Consider the following 25,851-nt stretch of genomic DNA (forward strand, 5'->3'; position numbering starts at 1 on the left):
CTTAGGCCGTATCATCCTTCGGAGGCCGCATTTGAAGGCCAATTATGTCACAGTCAGGCAACGAAGGCTGTCCCAATTCGAAGGCTGCTCCAAATGCATCTTTCATTTTCCCAAATTTGACTGATGAGTCGGGTATATCCTTCGTGGCCCAAGCTATCCCAGAATTCATAGCACGGCCAAGCCAATTCCAGTTTCCAACAATGTCGGCAGCTACTTAGTTTTAATATTACTCTTTCTGGGTCACAAAATAAATGTTTAAAATATTTCCAGGCGAGAATGTAGCTGTGAAAACTTCAAATATCTGCTTGGTTTATCAAGACATCACATATTTGCAAAAGTCCTCAGACATTTTTGGAGACATCTGTTAGCCACCATCCTTTGGAGGCTGCCAGGTCGAAGCTGATCAGGAGGTCGAGGCCCACTAGAGCCGGCGAGAACACTGCACTCCCAGCACATCGTGCCTTGACCTCCCGGTCAGCTTCGACCTGGCAGCCTCCAAAGGAAAGGATCTCGCAAAAGTAACTCGGGATCTCGCAAAAGTTCATCTTCATTTTTTTTCTCCAGTGTCCCTTGCGGGGCTCCGTACATTACAGTTGTGAGTCTACACCAACCAAAATACTGTCTTTAGTTATACATTTGACATGCAAAGGGAAAGGGACAAATTATCAACTTGGAGTCAAACTCTTTTACATTTAGGCATTCCCTGAAAATTCATCATATTTTGAACATGTATAAGACAGAGATGGCACGATACCACTGTTTTATGTCCGATACTGATATCACAAATTTGGATATCTGCCGATACCGATATGAATCCAATAGTGTATTTTATATTGAATAAAACAGTTTTTTTTTAAATATCTTGCTGCATTTTGTAGAAGTTCATACTCAGGTTTTAAAAAACAAAACACTAAAGCTATTCTGTTAAACCTTTATCCAAAAAATACACTGCACCCAAAATATTCCATAGTTCATCAATACTGATCAATCTAATAAACTTAAAACTACACCATCCTCCCTATTTTGGTATTTTCCAAAGTACTTAACAGAAACATTAAACAGCCTAACTAACAGGGTTGCAAACTCCCAGCAAAAACAACAACAAAAAAAAAAAACAGGGAACCACCCCCCACCCTCCGCCTCATGATGCTTAATCAGTGTAACTGACTTTAATTTCATGCATGTGTAAAACAAATTCACAGAAATCAATTATTTTTCTACAATAATTAAATAGATTCAACATCTTTCTTCAACAGAATTGCAGACTGCACAGATGGTACCTTCCCAAAGGAAAAAGTACTGTAGCTTACTAGGGTATATATTAGACTTAATAGTTACTATATACAATAATGTACTTCTAGGGCTGGGCGATATAAACGATATATGATAGAAACGATATAAATTTGGCAAACGATAGATAGCACATGTTGATGATGTCATCAAGCTGCGCCTGTTTTGGTCGAAAGCATAGCTGCGGCTACAACCATTATCATCTGCAAATTATGTCGGGCGACAGTCGTAGCAAAGAGATGAAGAACTTTTGAAATATGGGGAAAGCGAAAAACTGCACTTCCTCCACTTCCGTAACGTTGATTCATTAATGTTGAATTCTCTTGCAGCTGCTCTGTTCCCATGTTGTTGCAGTATATTAATAACTAACCTCGTATTGTGGATGAATAATCTCAGTTGTTCTCCTGACTGAAGTTTGGCCCATGTATAGCATCCTGCTATATGATTGCATTTGTCCCTGACCACCAGAATCCCTCACGTTAACTTTCGAGTGGAAAAAAAGTTGGCGTTCATCCTCCAGCTTCACTGTGCTAATGTTATGCTAACATAGCTGTGTAGCAATCACGTAGCACAACATTATATACCAGGTAGTCCAACTTCAATAACCCTGCAAACGGCACTGCTGTTTAGTTTTCTGTCTTCATTTATTTTGGAAGTGGTAGCAGAGCTGTACGTTTGAATTAGTTTCAAAAATCTCAGTCAGAACATGGTATGTGTATGTCATGTTTAGGTGGAAACTAGCGAGCTAACTTCCTGTTAACTTCTAACTCCGTTAAATTTAATAAATTCTGTTTTCATGGATGCATGGATGTTAAACTTAATTGTTACACCCGATAAAGCAGCAACACTGATGATTTTATTAAAGATGAAAGAATTTAGACCGTTTTTAACTCTCTGTGTTCGTTTGACTTTGGGACCTGAAACAGACGGAGTTTTGGACCCAGATTACTCCGCGAAGCTCCTCACTACGGCAGCCGTAATGCTCTGGCAATCCATCAAGCAGTGCGGCTTACCAAAGTTGTACTAAAACATTTTTTAACAGATTTCTGCACGCCCAAATCGGTTCGAGGTCCTTAAGCACAACCAGAATTCATACATAAGGCACACTCTCGTTTTTTGAGAAAATTAAAGGATTTTAAGTGTGCCTTATAGTGTGGAAAATACGTTATACAGAAGAAAATAATATATCGTGACATATATCGTTACCGCACGTGCTTCAAATTATACCGCGATATGGATTTTAGGCCATATCGCCCAGCCCTATGTACTTCTATACATTTTACATCAGATGAAAACTTTGGTTGTAAGATTCAGATAATTATTTATTAAAAGCTAGACATTTTAAATGATAATAAGAAAGAAAATTATTTCTTTGTGCCCCCCTTTCCCTGTTAATGCCCTATCGGCCCCCCTGGCTAAACTTTGCTAGACCCGCCCCTGCACAGTTACCAGCCGTCAGCTACGTAGAAAAGGATCCTGATGTAGAAAGTAATAATAAATAAATTATAACAACAGCTTATCAAGATTAAACGTGCCGTTATTGTTTATCTGCTGGTTTTCTGATGCAAAGTGGGCAATAAACAAAAAAGAGACGGGACTCACGACAGAAAAGCCGATCAGCTGATCATTGATCAGTTTCATGATTGAAGTAGCAACAGGTGAGGGAGGGGGAGAGAAGAAGAGACAGTCGGTCCATATATAGGTTGGTAAGCTTAACGTGGGAAGGCTTTACCAACATTCAGAGATAAACTTACACACTTGCTTTACTTCTCTGGGATACCTTTCTCTGAGATGAAATGGCGGTTTGGTAGCAAGGCTCCAAATGCTCAACCAGACCGCCGACAGGTCTCGCATGCCACAGCCGCTCTATCACATGACGCATACTCCTCCAACGTGCTAAGGTCATAAGCTGGGTTACACTATGTTGCAAGTTTTGTGAGGTGCTTTTGTGATAGTTAATGGATCGGATTACATTTTTTATTTCTCTCCAGTATTCGATCCAGTAATTTAGGTCAGTATCGGACCGATACCGATACGTAATATCGGATCGGTCCATCCCTAGTAAATGATATCTATTTTTTCTGCTGATCAAACAGGAAAGTCAAACTGTAACGTGCAGGCTAGTCAGACAGTTTTATTTTTAGATTGGAAACCGAACAGGCTTACAATGAAAGTAGAAAACTGGAAACCAGGAAGACAAAATAATGATTCAGCAATGTACAAAGCTGGGAACTAATACATTTATAACTGTTTTCTAAAGGATCATTTATTGCCATTACAGGCTAGCTAAAGTCTAGCTATCGCTTCATCATTCTAACAACAAAAGTAAAAATCAAAAGTAAAAAAGCCCTGGATGCTCATTAAACTTGGAACCATAGACAATAATGTGTGAATGTCTCTGAGCGGTTTGTAAATTCATCTTTTGGGTAACTGCTGTTCAGTGATTCCATAATTTAAAACAGTTTAAAACATTAACTGACTGAATCCATGAATCTGAAAACGTGTTTCTGAGTGAAAGAGACAGACATGTACAGACTATCTGTTCAACAGTCAGAGCGTTTCTCTAACAGGAGGAAACTCTTTACACTCAACTCAGCACAGAGTAACTGAGGAACCAGGAAACCAGACTGTAAATCCAGGATACAGAGGTTCAGTGAATGTGGTGTTGAAGGTGTGGAGGTGGATCAGAGTGTCAGAGGAGACTCTGTAGAAGGACAGAGTGCCAGCAAGACAGTCCACATACACTGCTACTCTGTTAGAGACGACGGAGGAGGAGGATGGGGGGTACAGATATGTTTCTCTGTTACCGTGAACGACAGAGTAACCCTTAACATTAGAGGAGAACAGACTCCAGGACTGATCATTCCTTCCAAACACACAGTCTTTACTGTCTCCTTTTCTTCGGATTGTTCCATAGCTCACCGATATTTGAACCTCTACTTTCCACTCGACCTCCCAGTAACAGCGACCAGTCAGACCATCTCTACACAGCAGTTGAGGATACTGGTAATCAAATCTGTCAGGATGATCAGGATATGAATGAACCTCCTCAACATGTGTCACCTTCCTGTTGTTGTTAGACAATTTGAGATTTCTGTGTACTGTGTTTTTGTTGATTGTGAGTTGACAGGAATCTGATGGAGAGAACAAACACAATCCAGCTGCAGTTATTGATCCATCATCTGTTCATTGATTGACACTTTGATGATGACTCCTGACATCAGAGATGTGAATGAGTGATGTGACAGTTTGAAGATGGTTGAATGTGTGCTGCTTTGTTTTCATGAATCACATTAAAAACACACTTACACTTCCTCAGACCTGGTCTCAACCATCGGACTCCAGCAGGCTCCACCCTGAAAGGAGGAGGGGGATCAGACCAGCACAGTCTCTTTCAGCATGCACACATGGACATTACATTGCTCTCATACACATTGTTAAGTTTTTATTTTTTCATTTTTAAATTGCATTATTTAGTTCATTTAAATCAAACTGAGGTTCATTTTCTACGTTGGAACAGTCAAACATTTTGACACATTTAAAGAAAATGTCTCTAAAGTCCCTTCCTGTGGTTGTCATGTAAGTATCTTCAATCAGACCGTTATGTTTTTTTGCTTTTATTACTTCTCTTAAATATAACCTGGTCAAATAAGTTTAGATATTACATAAGTAATCAGATTTGCAATCTAACATTTTGGTATATTTTATTACTGACTAAATGAATCAAGTGGATGAAATTACTGTTCATTTCAACTGTTCCTGGATAGAAATACACATCGATACAGAAATGATTTAATGCCACGCTGAAGAAAGACTACTAGTTACAGCAGCAATTAGAGATATATTAGAAAAGTAAAAACAGAAAAAGGTAAATAATGGGGCTCTATGGGTGTAGGTGACTGGGCAGGACAAAGCTGGCCCTCTTTAACAGTCTACCAGTTTGTGGTTTCGAAACAGTCCCTCAGCATCTCATTGGGTTCTGTCAGGTCGCATATTTTAACAATTTTGCTGAATTTCTTCAGGGTGAAATGATGTGGATTCAGGCTTTTAGAAATCCACCACATCCCCTCCGACCCGATCTACAGAGCTCACTGCTGATGGTGTTTTATTCACTTTGGGGATGTAGTCTGAAGCAAATGTTGGAAGCTGTGATCTGAAAAGCTGAGTGGGGATGACCGGTGGCATGGGAATCGATGCGTGGAGTTGCTTATTATCAAGTCAGTCTGATTGACATTTCTAGATTAAATAACTCTGTGAGTTAGTGTAATGTTCATCTGAAGTGAAATTAGTCTGTGGAATTGGAAGGTTTCTTTGTAATGATGTAATTAATTCATAATTCATTAATATTAAGTTGAAATTCATGGGACCACAGGGCCCAGCCTTTGCTCCACATGTGCATCAGTGAGCCTTGGTCACTCATAACCCTGTCACTGATTTACCACTGTTCCCTGGACCACTTTTTATAGATACTGACCACTGCAGACTGGGAACACATAATAAGAGCTGCAGGTTTGAAAATGCTCTGATCCAGTCATCCAGCCATCACAATTTGGCCATTGTCAAACTCACTCAAATCTTTAAATTTGCCCATTTTTCCTGCTTCTAACTCAATGTTGAGGACAAGGTATTCACTTGCTCCCTAACGTATCCCACCAACTAACAGGTTAGTGTTATTCACTTTAGCTGTTAGTGGTTATGATGTTGTGCCTGATCTGTGTATAAACACAGTATGCAAAATAGACTGTTCAATGTGAGTGAAGTTAACACTTTGATTTTCTGTCATTGTTTTCTGAATTACTGTGGACACATGGCACTGTGCATCAACATGATGCACACCAGTCTTCAACTGAACAGGGCAGAATATTGACCTCAGAACCTCTGCCCTCAAAGAATAGGTATGTTGAATGACACCCTTTTAAGCTGGAATACTTTATTCTCCTCTGAACTATTCAACGTGTTTTGAGCAGAGAGACTGTCACAGAAAGCAGAGCACAGACTTTTACAGAAGGCATCAAAGGCACAGGTGTTCATGAAACAGTGCTGTCCTTTGCCAAGCTTGACTGGCTGTTGATTATTTCCATTTTTAACAGCCCTAGCTTTACTTCTTTCTTTTTTTACTGGATCTGAGTGGAGCCATTCAGGATCAAGGGAGAAGTATGAAGTCAATTTCCTCTTCTTTGGTGGGACTGCAAGACCTCTCCAGTTTGTGGAGGCCTGGTGTGGATTCTGAAGCTTTACTTTACCATCCTGTCCAGCAACTTCTGCTTCTTTTCACAGCAAAGGTCACACACTGGCCCTTGTTTTTTACTTTGGGTTTAAATATTGATTTTATTTGCTCTGAGGACGTTTTTATTTCTGATCACTATGTTATTGTTTTTAACTTTTCTTTTAATGAGCCTTTGTCCCCCGTTATACGGATGGTTAGCTCTCACATCTTAAACTCCTCCACAGCGGAGAAATTTGTGGATGCTTTTAACTTACAGCTATCTCCTCAAAATGGTATTGATTACTCAACCAGTCTTTTTAATAATTATTGCCTTTCTATTTTAGATGAAATTTGTCCGGTTAAGACGAGGAGTGTTTCTGCCTCCAAATCTCCTCCTTGGCTAAATGACAGTATTCGTTGTCTAAAACGTGATTGTCGTAAAGCGGAGTGCAGGTGGAGGAAAACTCATCTAAATGTTCACCTCCTCTATCTTAAGGACCTTTTAGCTTCTTTTAATAATGCGATCAGAGATGTGAGGGCTGCCCATTTCTCACACTTGGTTACAAAGAGCAGAGGCAAGCTTAAGGTGCTATTCAACACCATAAGTGACATCCTGTTCTGCCTGCGGCCCCTATTTTTTCTAATGAGGACTGTGAAAATTTTCTCTCTTTTCTGCTTGCAAAAATTCATAACGTGAGAATGAATTTTACACACTCAGCACCTGTTATCTCGATCTCTACCCCATCTCGGCCCATTATCTTGGATACTTTCTCTCCTGTTTTACTACCTGAGCTGGTAAAATTAGTGAATTCAGTGAAAGCATCCTCCTGTTCACTTGACATTGTACCTGCATCATTATTCAAAAATGTCTTCCAGTCTATTGGCCCATGTGTGCTCACTTTAATCAACTCTTCACTGGCATCTGGTATAGTTCCGGTTTATTTTAAAAACGCTGGTATTCTCCCACTTTTAAAAAAACCTCAGTTAGACCCTTCTCTTTGGAGCAGCTACAGACCTATCTCTAAGTTACCGTTAATTACTAAGCTTCTAGAAAAGGTTGTGGCTAAGCAGCTTATGGCAGCTCTAGATAAACATGGCATTTACGATAAGTTTCAGTCTGGTTTTCGTCAATTTCACTCCACGGAGACAGCTCTTCTTAGGGTCTCAAGTGATATCTTGATGAATAATGATGCAGGAAAATGCTCTGTTCTACTCATGTTGGACCTCACATCAGCTTTCGACACAGTTGACCATCACATCCTCATTGAAAGGCTGAAAAATTGGGTTAGTGAATCTGGAACTGCATTAGAGTGGTTCTCCTCTTATCTCCATCACCAATCCTTTTCTGTGGCAGTCTCCGATTTTAGGTCATCCTCTACCTCCCTTACTTATGGTGTCCCTCAAGGGTCAGTTTTGGGGCCTTTATTGTTTTTAATATAGCATATAATGGGCTCTTTTGAGGACATTTCTTATCACTGTTATGCTGATGATATTCAGTTGTACGTTTCTTTTATGCCCAAGGATTTATCTAAGCTTCGGCATCTGAATGATTGCTTAGATTTGATCAAATGTTGTGTTTAATTTAACAAAAGTGTAAAGTGCTATTGGTGTCATCTTTTCACCAAGTTCTTTGCACAGATTTTGCCATATTTCATCACTTGGAGTTGAAATGTTTCATTTTTTTGACTGCTTCTTTTGAAGCACCAAGGACTTCCAACACTGCAGTTTTGTTCACCACTGATTTCTTTGGCATCTGTTAAGCAAAATTAAAAAATATATTATATTACTGCTTTAATTTGGTTATAACTGTAGTTCAAATAATTAAGTGAAAATAAAATTACTTACTTTGATGCACTGCTTTGAAATAGTGAACTGAAGTGTTGATGATTGCTGTTGATCATGATATCTAGCTTAAAATGGCTTCTGTGCCAATTTTAAATTCCTGTTTTGTTCAGTTCAGCTGTTTATTTCATTTAATTTAACTTTTTATTTTTGTGTTGCTTTAAATAACATTATTCTATGTTGTGCACTAATTTAGAAAAACACTTCCTTTTGTTCATAAAAAGTGCTATGAATAAAAACTTTTTTTTTTTTAAATTCTGCAAGCTTGCATGCTCTAAAATGTACAGAAAAAATGCCTGGTGCTTGTCAGGTTCTACCACAGTTTTAATTATAAACCTTTTCTAATGATTTATTTTTGATCAAGCCAGGCTGAAGGTTTCCCCTGCGTACAGTCTTTCTGCTAGGATAAACAGGCCGTAAACCTGTCTCTATACAAAGAATACAGAAATACTGAAAATGAGTTAATAGTTAAACCTACAGAGATCAAAATGATGAATAAATGGTGCCCACCTACATAAATACCTCTTGTTATTGTACAGTTAGACTGGTGTTTTTGTTGTAAGCAAAGGAAAGATTGTTCTCAGTGTGTTATTGTCCATGTCACATCTACATGAAACAAACAAGAGCTGAGTGAAGTACACAGAAAATGTTTCCAGCTCTTTCTCCTCTATCAGATATTCTTTCCATACCTGAGAGTGTCCAGGCTCAAGTGTAGATCCTTTAGCAGCTTCATTCCTGAGTCTCCTGGATGATTGTAGCTCAGGTCCAGCTCTCTCAGATTTGAGGGGTTGGAGCTCAGAGCTGAAGCTATAGAAGTACAGCCTTCCTCTGTGATCAGACAGCCTGAAAGACTGCAGACACACAAAATAACAATCCATCTGTGAACACTTTATTTTAAATGTTTTTTAGTTTTTCTAAAAAACACATCCATATTCATTTTCATCCATTAAATCAATGTATCTTTATTTATAGTGACCACATGCAACAGACAACAACAGCTGTTTCAAGTTGTTAAATTGTGTAAGGTGTAAGGCGTTTATTCTAGCATGGCTAAAATGTGGTTCAGTCACCTGATCCAGTCCTAACTGTAAGCTATAAGTATGAAGGGCGTCTTTTTTTCTGAACTTCTGGTTCCATAGAAGAGAGATCTCTATCCTAGTTATACAAATTCTAACAGCCATAAGTAAGTCTGCAGTCTTAGTGTCAAGTACTCTATTTGAATGGATAAAGTAAGTACTGAACACAGCACCAATTTTCTAAGTAAAGTTATTTCTAAAGGTGCTATTGGCATGAAATTCTCAAAAGATATGTGTAATAACCCATCCAATCCACACTTGCAAAGAAATTAAACCATAGATGTCCTTAAATTAAGTTTTGTGTAATAAACTTAATTTAAGGACACAGGAAAAATGTTTTCTAGTGTTGAAAATTTTAGTAAGAGTTCTTCTTCTTTTTTCTTTTTTTTTTGTCTAAAAGCTTTTGTTGGCGGTGACAACTTCAAGATGTCTCCTGTATGGAGAAATTAGTCACATGCATCGTTCAGGTGTGGTTCTTCATCAAAAATAATCTTAAAATCTGGAAGGCTCCATTCTACGAACTCTGACCTTTAGATCTTGCTATAGATTTTCAGTTGGATTCAGTTTGGGTGATTGGCTGGGCCAATCTTTACTTTCTTTCTCTGAAAACAATTGAGAATTTCCTTGACTGAAACATCCACTCTCATTTCATTTTCATCATCCTGGTAGATGGCAACAGATTTTTATCAAGAATGTCTTGTTGCATTTTTCCAAACATCCTTCCTTCAAGTATATGAAGCATGCAAGTGCCCTGTGCTGAAAAATACCAATACACTATGATGTTCCCACATCTAAACGTCACTGCTGGTGTTTTGTGGGTGAAATGCAGTGAAATACTATGGCATCCAAAGATTTTAATTTAGGTCCAATCTGAACAGACTATATTCTCCTAGTATTTCACAGGCTTGTCTAAATATTTTTCAGCAAACTTTAAATCATGGTGTTTCTTCAGTAATGGAGTCTTGCACGATCAGAGTGCTAATAGGCCATGGTGGTTGAGTGAATTACTTTTCTTAGCAACAATTATACCTGCTGTTTCCAGGTCTTTCAGTAGCTCCTCACAAGTGGTTCTTGGATCTTGGATAATTCTTTTCACTTGTCTGTCTGGCATTTGTGGGGAGCACCTTGTCATTGTCAGTTTATTTTGAAATTATGTTCTTTCTACTTCTGGATTATGACGCCAACAGAGCTCACTGATGAAAAACCAATATGGATAAAATTTGATCTCTCTCTTTCTAGTCACTCTCAGTACTCCCACTGGAAGGTTTTGCTTACGCTAAAGACTCTTCAGGGAGCTTTTAAAGCAGTTTAACCTCAAAGCAATAAATGCTACCCATCAGCACTACTCTGAGACTTTGTTTCTAATTCTAGAAACATTAAATAGAGCAATTCCAGTTGTTTGTTAAATGTGCACATCAAAGAACATATCATTAAAAAAGTGTATTCAAGTTTCATGACAGTGTTACCAGAAGCTGAGGTAATGCCATCTAGAATAAGTATAAATTAAAAACCAAAAATTAATACATTCTTAAACATCAAGTTAAAGGTAGTCACCCTCGTACTAAATACTCATTCAATTTCAGATTTTTATTTTTCGGTTGTAACTTCAGTAACGATTTCAAACTATTCCAAAGGCAATAAGTTCAATTCAATTCAATTCAATTTTATTTATATAGCACCAAATCACAACACATGTCGCCTCAAGGCGCTTATCAGTTAAACCCTTGTGAGCTAAGAAAACAATTGATGATTATTTGATTTAAAATGATATCGGAACAGGCCTTGCATTACCATAAAAGGGCTGACTGGATATATTACTTTGATTTGTAGACTGTGGCAAACTTGCAACAAAAATAATTAGGCCCAGAGAACAATTAATATTTGATGTGTTTGTGATATTCATTTTATATTTAAGGTAAAGGGGTTGCAATTATAGGGAACAACTCGGAGTTAGCATTAGTGTAGGATGTGTTGGCTGCAATGGATTGTGAAAGTCAAGAATAAATGTACTTATAGGACTAAGGAATAAGAAGGAAACTTTGAAATGAATTAGTCTTCGTTTATTAATATGGGTTCTGCTCAGTGTTTAACTCAGTCTAATCCTCATGTGTTATCCATCCATGAGGTTTCAATACTATTAACAAGACAATCTACCTGTGTGAAAGTAAAGTTTAGGTAGCGTCTATAAATTGTGGTGACACATGGCATCGAAGAAAAACAAAGTCAAATCACTTCCATCTAATTGAGATTTGCAGGGTGTGAAGTGTATCACAGTCAACATTAATTGCTGTGACATTAAATTCCCAATACTCTCATTTTGAGAAATCAACCTTTGAAAGTCCATCCATCCATTCGCTTCTGCTTATTCTTTTCAGGGTCGTGGGGGGTGGATGGAGCCTATCCCAGCTGTCTTAGGGTGAGAGGCGGGGTACACCCTGGACAGGTCACCAGTCTATGACCTGACCATAGACATAGACAACCATTCGCACTCACATTCACTCCCACATTCACACCTATGAGCAATTTTCAAATTAACCTATCCCCACTAAGTGAATGTCTATGGACTGTAGGAGGAAGCTGGAGGACCCAGGGAGAACATGCAAACTCCACACAGAAAGACTGAAAATATATATTTTAAAATTCCAGAATCTTTCGTTGCAAAGAGTGAAAAGAGTAAAAAATAGAAATACACCTGGACATGTAATTCTCTGGATTTAAACTAGCCTGGTAACTGGTGTATGTTCAAACCAGTGTCATGCATATCAGTAATTGTTACCAGTTCAAAAACAAAAGAATTTGAAGAAGAAAAACCTTTTCAGACAATATTCCAACCAAATTTAATTCAAAGTGACTAAAGAATTCTGTACAGGTAGTGGCTTATGCACTAATATGGTTCAGATTTTAAGTGGTAATCAGTGTAAAAGTCTGAAACCTGACCTGAGAGTTTCCAGTTTCCAGTATGGACTCTTGAGGCCAACAGACAAAAGCTTCACTCCTGAATCCCGCAAGTTGTTGTTACTCAGGTCCAGCTCTCTCAGACTAATGGGCGGGGAACTGAGAAGTGAGGACAGAGCATCACAGCTTCTCTCTGAGAGGTCACAGCCACTCAGTCTGAAAAACAATGATAATAGTGGTTAAATTAAATCACTTAATATTGAACGTATTAAAGGAAAACAGAGTGTGCACTACAGTTCTTGGTTATTTAAAATAAATTAAAACATGTCTCAAATTTGTCAAATATAAAACACCTTAAATTTGCCCAGTAAAAACACAACTATGCCTATATAATTAAATCTAAACCAGTGAGGAGCTGGTAGATTTAGTCATACTTGTGTAGTACCCACTGACACAGGCACACTAGGCACAGTCTGTGTTTTGTTTTCTTTTTTTTTGTTCTGTTTTGTTCAGGTAAGTAGAATAAACATTTTAAACAGACACAGATGAGTCCATTTTACTTACAGAGCTTTGTTGGAGGCTTTGACCACGGGCAGCAGCCTTAGAAGAGCCTTCTCTGAAGCAGAGTATTTATTCAGGTCAAACACATTCATATCTTTTTCTGATGACAATAAGATGAAGACCAGAGCTGACCACTGAGCAGGAGACAGTTTATCTGCAGAGAGATGTCCCGATCTCAGGGACTGTTGGATCTCCTCCACTAGAGAACAATCATTCAGTTCATTTAAACAGTGGAACAGGTTGATATTTTTCTCTGCGGACAGATTCTCACTGAGCTTCTTCTTGATATATTGAACTGTTCCCTGATTGGTCTGTGAGCCACTTTCTGTCTGTGTCAGCAGGCCTTGTAGGAGAGTCTGATTGGTCTGAATTGAAAGACCCATGAGGAAACGGAGGAACAAGTCTAAGTGTCCATTTGGACTCTGTAAGGCCTTGTCCACAGCAGTCTCATAGAAGTATTCATCTGTTTCACACTGATGCGATGATTTTTGTTGCTCGTCCAGGAGATTAACTCCAGAGTTAATAAATGTCAGGTGGACATGAAGAGCAGCCAGAAACTCCTGAACACTGAGATGAACAAAGCAGAACACCTTATTCTGGTACAGTCCTCTCTCCTCTATAAAGATCTGTGTGAACACTCCTGAGTACACTGAGGCTGCTCTGATATCGATGCCACACTCTGTCAGGTCTGATTCATAGAAGATCAGGTTTCCTTTCTTCAGCTGCTCAAAAGCCAGTTTTCCCAGAGACTCAATCATCTTCCTGCTCTCTGGACTCCAGTGTGGATCTGTCTCAGATCCTCCATCATACTTGACTTTTTTCACTTTGACCTGAACCACCAAGAAGTGGATGTACATCTGAGTCAGGGTCTTGGGCAGCTCTCCTCCCTCTCTGGTTTTCAGCACATCCTCCAGAACTGTAGCAGTGATCCAGCAGAAGACTGGGATGTGACACATGATGTGGACACTTCTTGATGTCTTGATGTGGGAGAATATCCTGCTGGCTTGCTGTTCATCTCTGAATCTTTTCCTGAAGTACTCCTCCTTCTGTGAGTCATTGAACCCCCTGATCTCTGTTACAATGTCAACACATTCAGGAGGGATCTGATTGGCTGCTGCAGGTCGTGTGGTTATCCAGAGGCGAGCAGAGGGAAGAAGATTCCCCCTAATGAGGTTAATCAACAGCACATCCACCGTGGTGGACTTTCTAGGGTCAGTTAGGATTGTAGCTTTGTGGAAGTCCAGAGGAAGTCGACACTCATCCAGACTATCTAAGATAAAAACAACCTGGAAGTCTTCAAAGCTGCAGATTCCTGCTTGTTTGGTTTCAGTAAAGAAGTGATGAACAAGTTCCACCAGGCTGAACTTTTCCTCTTTAAGCACATTCAACTCTCTGAAAGTGAATGGAAATATGAGCTGGATGTCCTGGTTGGCTTTGTCTTCAGCCCAGTCAAGACTGAACTTCTGTGTTAGGACTGTTTTCCCAATGCCAGCCACTCCCTTTGTCAGCACTGTCCTGACTGGTTGTTCTCTTCCAAGTGAGGCTTTAAAGATGTCTTCTTGTCTGATTGTTGTTTCTGGTCTGTCTGGTTTCCTGGATGCTGTTTCAATCTGTCTGACCTCATGTTCTTCATTGACCTCTGTAGTCTCTCCCTCTGTGATGTAGAGCTCTGTGTAGATCTGATTCAGAAGGGTTGGGTTTCCTGCTCTAGCAACCCCCTCAAACACACACTGGAACTTATTCTTCAGAGAAGATTTGAGTTCATGTCGAAAATCTGGAGCAAATATTTCTGAACACACACAATAAATACATTTAATTATGGAATTATTATTTAGTAAATACGCTTACATTTTTCTTGTCTAAAGAATAGGTTTTTGAATCTATGTTGGTCCATTTCTTGAGACATTCCTAAATTTCCCATTTATGCAGCAGCTTAAATCTTTAAAGACATCCTCTTACTGCTCTGCAGACAGTCAGCCAGTTCCTCCTGCTTCAGTTTCCTCAGGAAGTGCAGTGTGATTTTCAAAAATGCTTCTGTGCTGTTTCTGTTCTCCTCTTTATCTTCACCCTCCAAGACCTCCTCATCCTCTTTCTGGCTCCCTAAGGATTCTGGGTAATCTGAACTTAGAATTTTCTGGATCTCCTTCAGCTCATTCTTCACAAAAGTGATGATGTTGTCCTCCAGTAGCTGGAACAGAAGATGATATGAATAATCCAGCCAGACTGAAATTGACCAAAACCTCAGATGATGGACACATTAACAATTCAGTGGTCTATAAAGTCCAGAATGGAGTAAACAGAACAGATGTAAGAGCTGTTTTTCTGCATGTACAGACCATAAATACAGAGTCCAAATGTGTCTGATGGTGTTTGGCAGGTTGATCAATGGGAACCTTTGAACTCTTCCGGTCCACTCTATAAAGAGTCATAAAGAATTAGTTCACATTATGACTTTCCACACAGAGATGCTTTGCTGTTTGTCTTGGTGTCAAACTGAGAATCTTCTCTCTGACATTTGAGAAGATCAGATCAGGTGACAAGTATGAAGAGTTTTGTTTTGGATTTTGTTTATTTTCATTTTTATGTTTCGGACTAGTCAGGTCTTAAATTTTAAAGCCAAAATAATAAATTTATCTTAAACCCTCTATGAAGTACTGAGATGAAGAACTTTGTGAACATTCTTCCCAGAGCTTGTCATCCATCTTCATTATTGTCCTTTTTGATAGGTTTTTGTGGCTGATGTTAACTCAGAGTTAGAAATCATGGCTGTTATGCTTGTCTTAAAGAAAGAAATAATTAATTAATCTACTTGACATTTTTATGACTTAAAAACGGGTTACCCTCCCAAAATAAACCATATATCTCACTAATTAGGAATTTCTTTAGTATCAAACAATTTGCACTATCAAAAGAGCCATAACTAATCATAATCACCAGGTGAACCTCTTATAAAATAAAAACTATAAAAACGAAAACTTTCTAAACTAACCATTAGTACTAATTAGCTTGCAAAACAAACACTCTTCTTTAACAGGTGTTCATATAGTAGTATAACATATGATATAAATGTACTTAAAACGTGTAAATAGGTCAGCACAAATCCAGTACATAGGTACAAACATCTAGCATAATAATTCCCACTCCAGCTTCATGGCCTTCCAGTGTATTTAGGTCAATTGTGTTAATACAATATGTAAAAAGTACACTCACTATAGAAACACATCCTACAAATACTCATTCTTCAACCTTTGACTGCTGTATTTATGAAAAGAAAAACTCCCAAAACACACAGCTTTACATACGAACATAGAAATGTGTGTGAAAAGAGCTGAGCTGGCATTAAACATAATGTAAACATTTTAAGAAACAGCATTTAGTGACACATTACCTCTCTGCAGCAGAAGAATTTTCTTTGAAATCAACATTAAAGTCCTTTGACTCATCACTTTTTAAGGACACACAGCTGGGTTCAGGTTGATGTTTACGTTTAGTTCCTCGTTTCTTCCTGTGAATAATGATGGAACAGTGATGTGAGTGCTGAGCTGTGACATGGAGAAGAGTCATGGACAATTAGAGATTGTCATCTCACCTCTGAGCTGTGGTCTGGCTCTCTCTGGCTCTTTTAGAGGGAGGGACTCCCTCCTCTCTGTCCTCACACTGATCCATGCTGCTAAATTCACATACACATCAGCTTACACACACTTTCTACCTTCACCTGCAGAGGAAACACAAATCATTCATGTGCACATCAACTGAAATCTTCTTTTCCATCACGTGTGCTGTCCAAATGTCAGCTGCTTCTTTTGTCCTTCCTCTCAGTGTCAGCTGAATGCAGTCAGACAGCAGTGTGAGGCAGAGGAAGCTGCCATCAGCTGCTCTACTTCTACTATCAGTCCACTAGATGGAGCCATAAAGCACACATGATGCATTCACTGACACACACTAATTCACTGTGACTGGAAGTTTGACCAATTTACAACTTAAAACACTCATAAATATTGTGTTTTACACCTGATTACCCACTGAATGACCACTGAACGACCCACTGAACTGAATTTGGTGGTGAAAAATGTTTGTTATGCTAATTTAAGAGCTGTTGAAATAGACCAGTCAACACTAAAGTAAGGGGTGGGAGGTGAACATGACAGGAGGGCTAGATGCAGGAAACTCAGTCGCTTCCTTTGGCAGATCTAAATCTCAGACTAAACAATTTCACTCTGGCTTAGTGAACAACTGTTAACAGAAGAGATACTAGATGATGGATCTTCAAATTCCTTATCACTAGAATGTTGTGCATCTGGAGACAATGAAAAAAAGTGATGTCATAGAGCAAACTGCATTTAATTTTTGAAAGTGCTGAAGAAGAATCTCCACTCCACACATGGACTGACACACAGGTGAGCTACTTCCTGGAAGGAGTCAAGACTCCACCTGAAGCAGGACAGGAAGGAGATGCTCAGCAGGAGCAGCAGACTTTAACGTCAAAAGTAAAGGTTCCCTCTTTTCTTCTTTTTCCATTTCCTCACTTTAAACATCTCTGATTTTCCTGTAAATATCACTCTCCCAGGTGACACAGGAACATCTCTCTCCTTTCCTTCCTGTTGGCATTGGATTAAATCTGCCCTTTGATTTCCCTCCCACCAACATGTTCAGGAAGCAGGCACAGCATAACTTCACAAAACCTCATTTGATCTCATGAATAAGATCAAATCAAAGTTTTTCTGTGTCTCTACACAAACAGAAAGCATTAAAGTTCAAAGCTCCATTCTTACTGAGGATGAGCCATTTTTAAATACAGATCATGTTGGGACACAATAAGTAGCTGTGAGCCAGGAAATGACTGGAACTGAATTGGATACAGGCGTGATCAAATTTAAATTCGTGCTGCCGCCGCTTTCCACGCAGCCAACCCCTTGAACTTTGAATTGTGGACTTTTATGCCGTCTACCTCTGGGTCAACCCACTGAAGTGTTTGGCCTGTAGGGAAAGTAACACACCTTCTAAAGAGCACAGATGGCCACATAAGAACAGTAAAAGTCGCAGTGCGGATAAAACGTATACAAAAACCTGTAGCATGTCTCATCCCCCTGCCTTCACTTCCTGAAAAGGACTGTTGACTATGGTAATTTAAACATATTTCCAACTAGAAATATGGGGGTGGCTGTTGTAAAGATTCTTGTTTTTCTTACCATTTTTTCCTCACTCTCCTTCAGCTCACCAAATTGACCTTGTTTTCCTTTTCTCACCATTGATTGGCTCTGGACTTTGTCCCTTAATTGCACTCACCTGGCACACGTTATATAAGGACTGCACTCACTTACAGCTCACTCATTTCACTCTCACATGGGGTGGGAGCTGAGGTGAGTTTGATTTGGTCTCTTGAGTTTAAACCTTTATTCTTAAGTTAGGTTAGTGACTTGTAGTCCAACCTTGTTTTCTCATTTAGAGTTTAGCAGTCCATGTGTGTCTTCCTTTAAGTTGAGTTACCACTGATTACAATTCAATCAACTGAAATATACTTCAACAGATTGATGGCTGTTTTTTTCACATTCTGACCAGATGGTGATAACAACCTCAAACTTCCTTTGAACCTCTTCATTAGCACAATAATGAACTCCTCCATAAAACAATCTGGCCATCAAAATCAAACTGGAATCCGTCACGTGCACCAGTGTCTCATATCACATCTCCAGTTTTATAGTTTGACTATGAGCCCCGAGCTTCAGAGTCAAAGTGAAAACTGAGTCCTAATAAACATGTCATCACACTCAAACTTCACTGTTAAAGAGGAACAGACAGTTCTAGATGTGATGTAAAGTGGATGGTGAGAAACATTTCATGATGTTGAAGCTAACCTGCAGTCTTCTGATTAAGACAGACAGTTATTCTGATGTGAGGAGAATACATCTCTACCTACAGACTCTACAAATATCAGCTCACAGACTTTTACAGTTTATTGTTGGAGGAACTTTGTGGTTTGATTGCCAAGACATTAAAGATGAAATAAATCTGTTCTCTACATAAACACGCTAACAAAACCTCAGAGAATCAATTAATCAAACTTCTGTTCTGAAACTCCACTTTCACAACAAAAGCTGCAGATGTTACTGAGGTTTTATCAGAGACACAGCAATCAAAATAATCCTGAATTAACATCTATGGAAGATTTCTATGAAAATAAATAAATAATGGTGGTAGAAATATAGCCTCCGGGGAAGAATAAAACATCACATTGTGGCAGTTAGCAGAGTTTTTAAATGGTTTTGAAAAAATCAATTATTTATTTATTTAATGCAAGTTACTCATGATTCTATACATGCACATTTTGTGATTATTGAAACAGAAGTTTATTTAGATGAGGATAATAAATTAGTTTTCATTAACAGAACATAACAATGACATCTTTCTAGTTTTATCATTATCCCTATTACCGCACATTATCAGCAATGAGTGAGTCAGGCTATTTAATTTTACCTTTTATTTATTACTGATTTTCTGTCTATCTATCCACACCTTACATGTCACATATGTGATCATTCACACTACCTGGTCTCCCTTACAATCTGTTGGTATTTTGTCTTGTTTGTAGGCACTATAGAACTGGTGTAGCTCGTATCAGTGGCACTGCAACTGATTATGTAGTTGTGAGGGACTAACTACAGCAGGACTGCAGTGAATCCCTCAAAGCCTCCATAAATCCATTCTGCAGTATCACTGTAGACTGACAAGCAGCACTCAGGGGGAACCAGCAGGGGGCGCTCACTGATTCCTGTTAAATATTATCCACGAATTATGGAGAATATTTAACAAATGAACATGAACCTTGATGCCCATAAAACAACTTGAGTATCAGTCAGACTGGAGTCCAGCATTTGAACCATCTGAACTCAAATCAGAGCTCGTTTTATAGTTTATAGTTTGATTTGTGAGCCTCTATCTAATCTAATCTGTTCAGAGTTCACAAGAAAACTGAGTCTTACTAAATATCACATTACAGTCTGATCTCCTCTGTTAAAGAGGCTCAAACAGTGGCAGATGTGATATGAAATACAGAATGAGAAACATTTAATGAAGCTGGTTAAAAACCTGCAGCCATCTGAAGACACTGACACAGACTGTTTGCCTGAAGAGAAGAGAGTAAACCAAATATCTACTTGTAGATTTTGTCAAGTTTATATTCAAGGCACATTATGGTTTTGAGTCTTTATCCAATGTATCACAGTCCTTATCAGTTTTCTGCATAAACACACTAACAAAGAGCAGCAGCTGATTTGTGATGAAGACAAAACCTCAGAGACACTAATGAATCAAAGTTTCACTTACTCAGCTTCTTCCAATGAACTTCTTCACTCTTTGGTTCTCCACTGTGTGGACCAGGTCTGTTTAGAAAAACAGAAAATCCTCTGCTTCTTCTCTGTGATCTGGCTGCCGCCACATTGAACACTTTAAATCATAAAAGAGTTTTAAGATGCATCTCAGAGCTCAAAGATCAGCTGCTCTACCTTAATATGTCTTTAAACTTATCAATGATTACAACAACAGCAACAACTTCCTGCTGTGACTCTGATGCTGTAAAACAAACAGACACAGCCACACCCAGCCTGCTTGCTTTATTTGAAATATGAACATTTGTACTGCAAAGGTTGAAATATTAACAAATCTGTTTACAGACTACTTCTTCCAGTTAGTACAGATACCAGCATTACTTCAGACATCTGGAAGGAATCATGTTGGATAAATATAAGTAATAAATAATGGATGAATCTGATTATTTGTGAAAGAAAAGTGTTCCTGCAAACAACAACAACAAAAAACAACAACAACAACAAAACCCTAGATACTGGGCAGTGAAATGTGCTGCCCAGTATCAGAAAGCTTTGTCTCAGTCACAGGTCACAGATCCTCCAAAAGGATGATGAACCAAAACAGGGCTAAAAACTGAAACATGATTGTGCTGAACCACAATTAGTACATTTTCAGTAAATTTTTAACTATTTCTAGTTTTGTCAGTTTTAAGGCAGCATGGTGGCTCACTGTTGCCTCACAGTGTGAACATCCTGAGTTCGACTCCACCACCAGTTCAGGGCCTTTCTGTGTGGAGTTTGCATTTTTTTTCCTCCCACAGTCCAAAGACATGCAGCTAGTGGGGTTAGGTTAACTGATGATTCTAAATGCCCATAGATGTGAGTGTGAATGACTGTCTGTCTGTTTGTGTTAGTCATATGACAGACTGGCGACCTGTTATAAGTTGCTCAGAACAAAAACCATAGTCTGAGCAAAAAAAAAAAAAAAAAAAAAAAAAAAATATATATATATATATATATATATATTTATTTATTTATTAATGGGCATTATGATGGTGTAGACATGAGGAGTCAGAGAAGAGTGTAGTCGTGACAGAGCTGCTGACTTTACAAAGTAAGGTAAACCTATATTATAGGAAGTATATGAAGAGATTAAACTGATAATACAAGCTAAAAATAAAACACAGGACAGGAAAAGTAGTGAACAGAAGTTTACAATTAAAAGTGCGGCATGTTTGAAAAAGTTTGGTCTGCATAAGTTACCATTGGGAACATACCCCTGCAAGAACCCTGACATTACCTTGATAAGATCAAATCCTGCTTCGTAGTACAGACCTCAGTAACAGGACGTGTTCCAGTTGGATTCTTATATGTTGTGAGTATAAGGACTAAGAAGGACTGGTGTTTCCCAGTCTGCAGTCTGCCTGCAGAAAATGAACCAATGGAACAAATTGAAGCTGATTATTTCACACACATATTTCAGCTCACAGCTTTAAAATTACAACATTAAACCGTTGTTATTACAGAGAAATCTATCATAATTTTTAAAAACACTTTGATTTAATACATTTCTGAGAAAGATCAACAAAAATCCATGAAAAGGACTCCGATTTATTCACAGATTAATTATTTATCACTGGAAACATTCTTCATGTGATCATGATTCTGTTTGCCTGTAGACGTAGTTCACGTTAACATCGATCTTTTTTAAATTTAATGTTTTAGCAACATTTTATCTGTACTTAAGAGTTTTGAATATTTCAGTGTAAAATGCTGTCAGAGCACATCCAGACTCTCTGTAGATGTTCAACAACTCCCCAAAAATATATTCAGTGATGTTTGGAAGCAGTCATGTAGGGAAAAAGCTGCCCTGATGTCCACAAACTCAGTATTTCTAGATATGTATAGATCTTACCGAGATCACCGGCTCTGTCTCTACTTTGATGACAGACTGATGACATCAGCACTCATGCTGAACAGACTGTGGGGAACTGATGAACTGATGTCTAACTGGGACTTTAATGTCTTTGAACACAAACTTGTGCAGATTAATTGTACTCTGATATCAGCTTTAGGAATAAGGTAATGATTTACAGACAGCTGCTTCAGGCTCCCCTGGGCGTGTCAGTGAGAAAGTCAGTAACAATTGTGATTGATATGTAATCAGCTTTAAAGGATTATGTTTAAATTTAATAAAGTTTAATAAACAATAAAAGTTCATAAAAACGTTTGGTCCAGTCAGTCTCTGAGTAAGACCACTCTTCTGTGGGTGTAAACAGTGAACAATAGCCTACTTCCTGTTAGAAGAGAGCCAGAGGTTTGTGACGCAGTATTTGTATTTCGAGGTTTATGTCGAATTTTTGTTACATCTATATTAAACAATAATTTACACAGACCTGTCCCTCTATCCTCTGAGTTAAGCTGCTGACCATCAACTAACTGTTTCTGCTCTCATTCCCGGACTCTGATCACACACACAGAAAATGGCGAACAGGTTACCAGTCGCTTTGTTCGTGAGTCCGTTACTGTGAACTATGCAGCAGCAGATTTGTGCTGTTTGTGCTGGAACTAAGCTGCACACAGCTGATGTTAACTTAAAAAACAAACAAACAAACAAAAACAAAAAAACCCATCACAGACTGCTTTCATTACCTTCACATGGATACTCACACCGACAAGATCATCTGCGACACCAAGTTCAGGAAAACGAAAGTGAAACTTTAATAAAAAGAAGAAAAAAAAAACTGGGACAGGACGGGTTTGTGAGAAAGCTGGTGCTCGGAAACATAAGTTTAGAATCACTTCCTTTGTTTAGGAATAAAAATGTAAATGTTTGTTGGAGGGTTTAAAGAAGCTGAATCATTTTGTGTGACAGTTAAAGTCAAACACTTGTTGTAGAGAGAGACTGTCTCTGCTGATCAAACAGGTCTCACTGTAATGTCTCTTTAGTCAGACTGCCTCTGCTACATTACTGACTGAAAGCTGTCACATTCTGTAATGTGAATGCAGATATATCTTACACTACATATACTCTTGTTTTAATACTCTGCTGAAGGAATACATTTTCTATCTGCAACCTGTTGAGTCTTATCTGACAGAGAAGGAAGCAGTGCAATAAAGCTGACATCACAGTTTTTCTAATCTGCAGCAAAATAACTGCAGGCAGTGGCGGTTTTTGATACGGGCGGCACGGGCGGTTGCCCAGGGCGGCATCGTGGTGGGGGGCGGCATCACGGGCATCAGCAAAAAAAAAAAAAAAAAAAAAAAATTGCTCGTACTCATGCTGCCGCGACGTCATGCCAGCGCATATTGGGAATGTCATAGGCACCGATCGGTTTTCTATCGCCCATTTGCTGGGAGTAAGGGCGCCCTTACTCCCTGTGCCGCTTGTGGCACAGGGAGGAAAGGGCGGGGCGGCGGGGGATTCTCTGGCTGGCTGGCGCAGCATCTAATAACCAACTCGCAAAATAAAAACAAACCAACAAACACGAAAACACCAGATATTATGATACAGACTTATAATTTGCACCGATGTTTTTTCGAAATTCTGTACGCGAAAAGTGAGCGCGAGAGCCCTCGGTGCGCCTGCTTGCTGCTGAAGTCAAAGTAAACTTTATTGTCATCTCCGCTACATACAGTACAGAATATAGAGACACGAGACGACGAGGCTCCAGTTACAGCAGTGCAAGTAAACAAACAATATATATAAGAAGAGTAAGAAAATAAATATGCGCTTTAGGACTCGGGGTAAAGGGATCAATAACAATTTAAAATGTATATTTTACAGTTTGATGATTTAAAGTCTCACACACAACCTGTCGAAAGGGGAGGGGGGCCGGCTGCTTCCAAATAGAGCACATTTCATTCATAATGTTGTAAATCCAAGCCCATTATGTATTCATGATTTGAATCCTGGGTTGTGTGAAATCCCAGAAATACACCTTAGACAAAGTGAATCTGTGAACTAAGGTGTAGGTCTATTAGGTTATGTTGTGGCGATCCTCGAGTTGGGGGATTTGTGTTCATACTGGAGTGCAAAATTAAAACCAATGGAAGATGGACAAGAAAAGTTCAAAGCCATCAGGTGCTCAGTTTAGAAAAAATAGAAAAGAAGAGGAGAAACGAGCAAAAGATGCAGGTAAGCAGATGTGTCATTGGATAATGGCAGGTCATGTATCCTGAAACAATCAGAATCAGAATACTTTATTAATCCCTAAGGAAATTATGTGGGAAACAGGCTAGGACCGCCACTGACTGCAGGCGACATGAACTGAATATTCTCAGCTGAACTGAGCTTCAGAGAAACACAACATACTGATATTCACTGTGAAAGTTTTACAAAGACAGACAAACAACATCTGAATCATAGTGTTGTGGAAGTTTTCCATTTAAATAAAGCCTGCAGATGAGCGGTGAGCGGTAGCTAACATTCTTTAATCCAAACACACAAAGAACAGAAAACCAAGCTTGTGGAGAGCCTACATGACCGCGGGGCAGGTCAGCAGAGTCTCACTGAGCCTAGCATGGCTCTCAGTTAAATACCTTCTCCAGGAACAAAAGGCAGTACACAGCTGTTTCACACCTTAAGGTTCACACTCCCTTGCTACCTCCCAGAGTCCTCGAAGAGACAAAAGACTCTTCCTGTAGTCCTTCCTGTGGACAAAAAAAACATTAGCCAGCGGTGTGTCCTGCTGTAAATCATGTGATTAGATCCCACGATTAACCCTCTGCTGTGGAAAAAGTGATGTAGATGTTAGCGCAGCGCATCTGTATGAACACTTTCTCACAGTGACCTCTGCACTGTAAACAATACAAGGTCATGAATAACACACTGCTGGTAAATTCACAAAGACACAGAAAGTGGCAATTAAAAGGTTAAGTCAGCACGGCCCAAAAGCCCATGCAACCTGTTGCTGTCACCTTTCTGCTCCTGTAAAAAGAAACATACATACATCCACCCTTTTGTCACTCTGGGTGGAGGTGCAATCTTGCATACTGGTGTCAAGTCAGCCAAAGCTTTTGTCAGTCCAGTCAGTCCCCATTTTTTATTTGCTGGCAGTAGAACCTCTCGTGACGCAATGAGTTTCTATTGCCAGCAATGACATCATTTCAAAAAAGAAAAAGAATTTAGACTGGATTACCTCACTGAATCCTTTTTGACAGGGACTTGTTTTCTGATTGTCCCAAATAAGTGGCTTTCTCCCGAGCCCATTTTAATTTTGGAGAAGCTCACTTGCGATTGTTCAACATGTTGTGTAGCGCTTTCGATTCCGATCTTGCAGGCCTGCTTGAAAAAGAGAAAATTGCCAAACAAAAAATCTCAGTGCACTGTTAAAAATCAAAAAATATGAAGGCCTCTTTTTAGAAGTTGTCTAAGCGTACTCTCTTAGAATGATAGATCAAAACACAACTAACTGGTAGGTTAAAAGTGGTACCAAAAGAAAATACATCAGCCACATAAATCCCCAAAACATTCATCCACCAGTCACACACCTCACACAACAGCAATATTCTATTAGATGATGAGTTTTTGCAAGGGCGTAGATTTGGTTTTGGCATTGGTGGGGACGGATGATTCAACCACTGAACCCTGCCCTGTTTCTTTTTCTTTTCCTTTTTGTTTTTGCTTCTTAATAAAAAGAGGAGAAATATACTTGCCTTCTTATGCTATTCTACA

The 25,851-nt window shown here is 38.9% G+C and overlaps 1 protein-coding gene across 1 annotated transcript; it reads right to left on the reverse strand.

Moving 5' to 3' along the window:
* Window positions 1–341: 341 nt before the first annotated feature.
* Window positions 342–22,909, reverse strand: LOC146361496 (NLR family CARD domain-containing protein 3-like). The gene is made up of 11 exons (XM_084922357.1): window positions 22,827–22,909; window positions 21,475–21,598; window positions 16,460–20,313; window positions 16,259–16,375; window positions 15,207–15,285; window positions 14,830–15,058; window positions 12,874–14,659; window positions 12,352–12,525; window positions 9,028–9,189; window positions 4,600–4,646; window positions 342–493 (listed from the first exon to the last, which is right to left on the reverse strand). Exons 3-11 carry the CDS (start codon window positions 16,534–16,536, stop codon window positions 342–344), a joined length of 2,823 nt encoding a protein of 940 aa, XP_084778483.1. The 5' UTR covers window positions 16,537–20,313; window positions 21,475–21,598; window positions 22,827–22,909.
* Between the last annotated feature and the right edge of the window lie 2,942 nt (window positions 22,910–25,851).

Source organism: Perissodus microlepis, chromosome 23 (genome assembly GCF_051167445.1).
Source record: "Perissodus microlepis isolate ML-2025 ecotype Zambia chromosome 23, ASM5116744v1, whole genome shotgun sequence".
NCBI lineage: Eukaryota > Metazoa > Chordata > Actinopteri > Cichliformes > Cichlidae > Perissodus > Perissodus microlepis.

Excerpts from the sequence above, each read along its gene's own strand:
- LOC146361496 (XM_084922357.1), bottom strand. The coding sequence starts at position 16,536 with ATGGATCAGTGTGAGGACAGAGAGGAGGGAGTCCCTCCCTCTAAAAGA. Across the intron at positions 15,286-16,258 it reads AATTCTTCTGCTGCAGAGAG|AGTGGACCGGAAGAGTTCAA; the intron begins GTAATGTGTCAC and ends GACTCTTTATAG. Across the intron at positions 14,660-14,829 it reads GGCTGACTGTCTGCAGAGCA|AAATATTTGCTCCAGATTTT; the intron begins GTAAGAGGATGT and ends GTGTGTGTTCAG.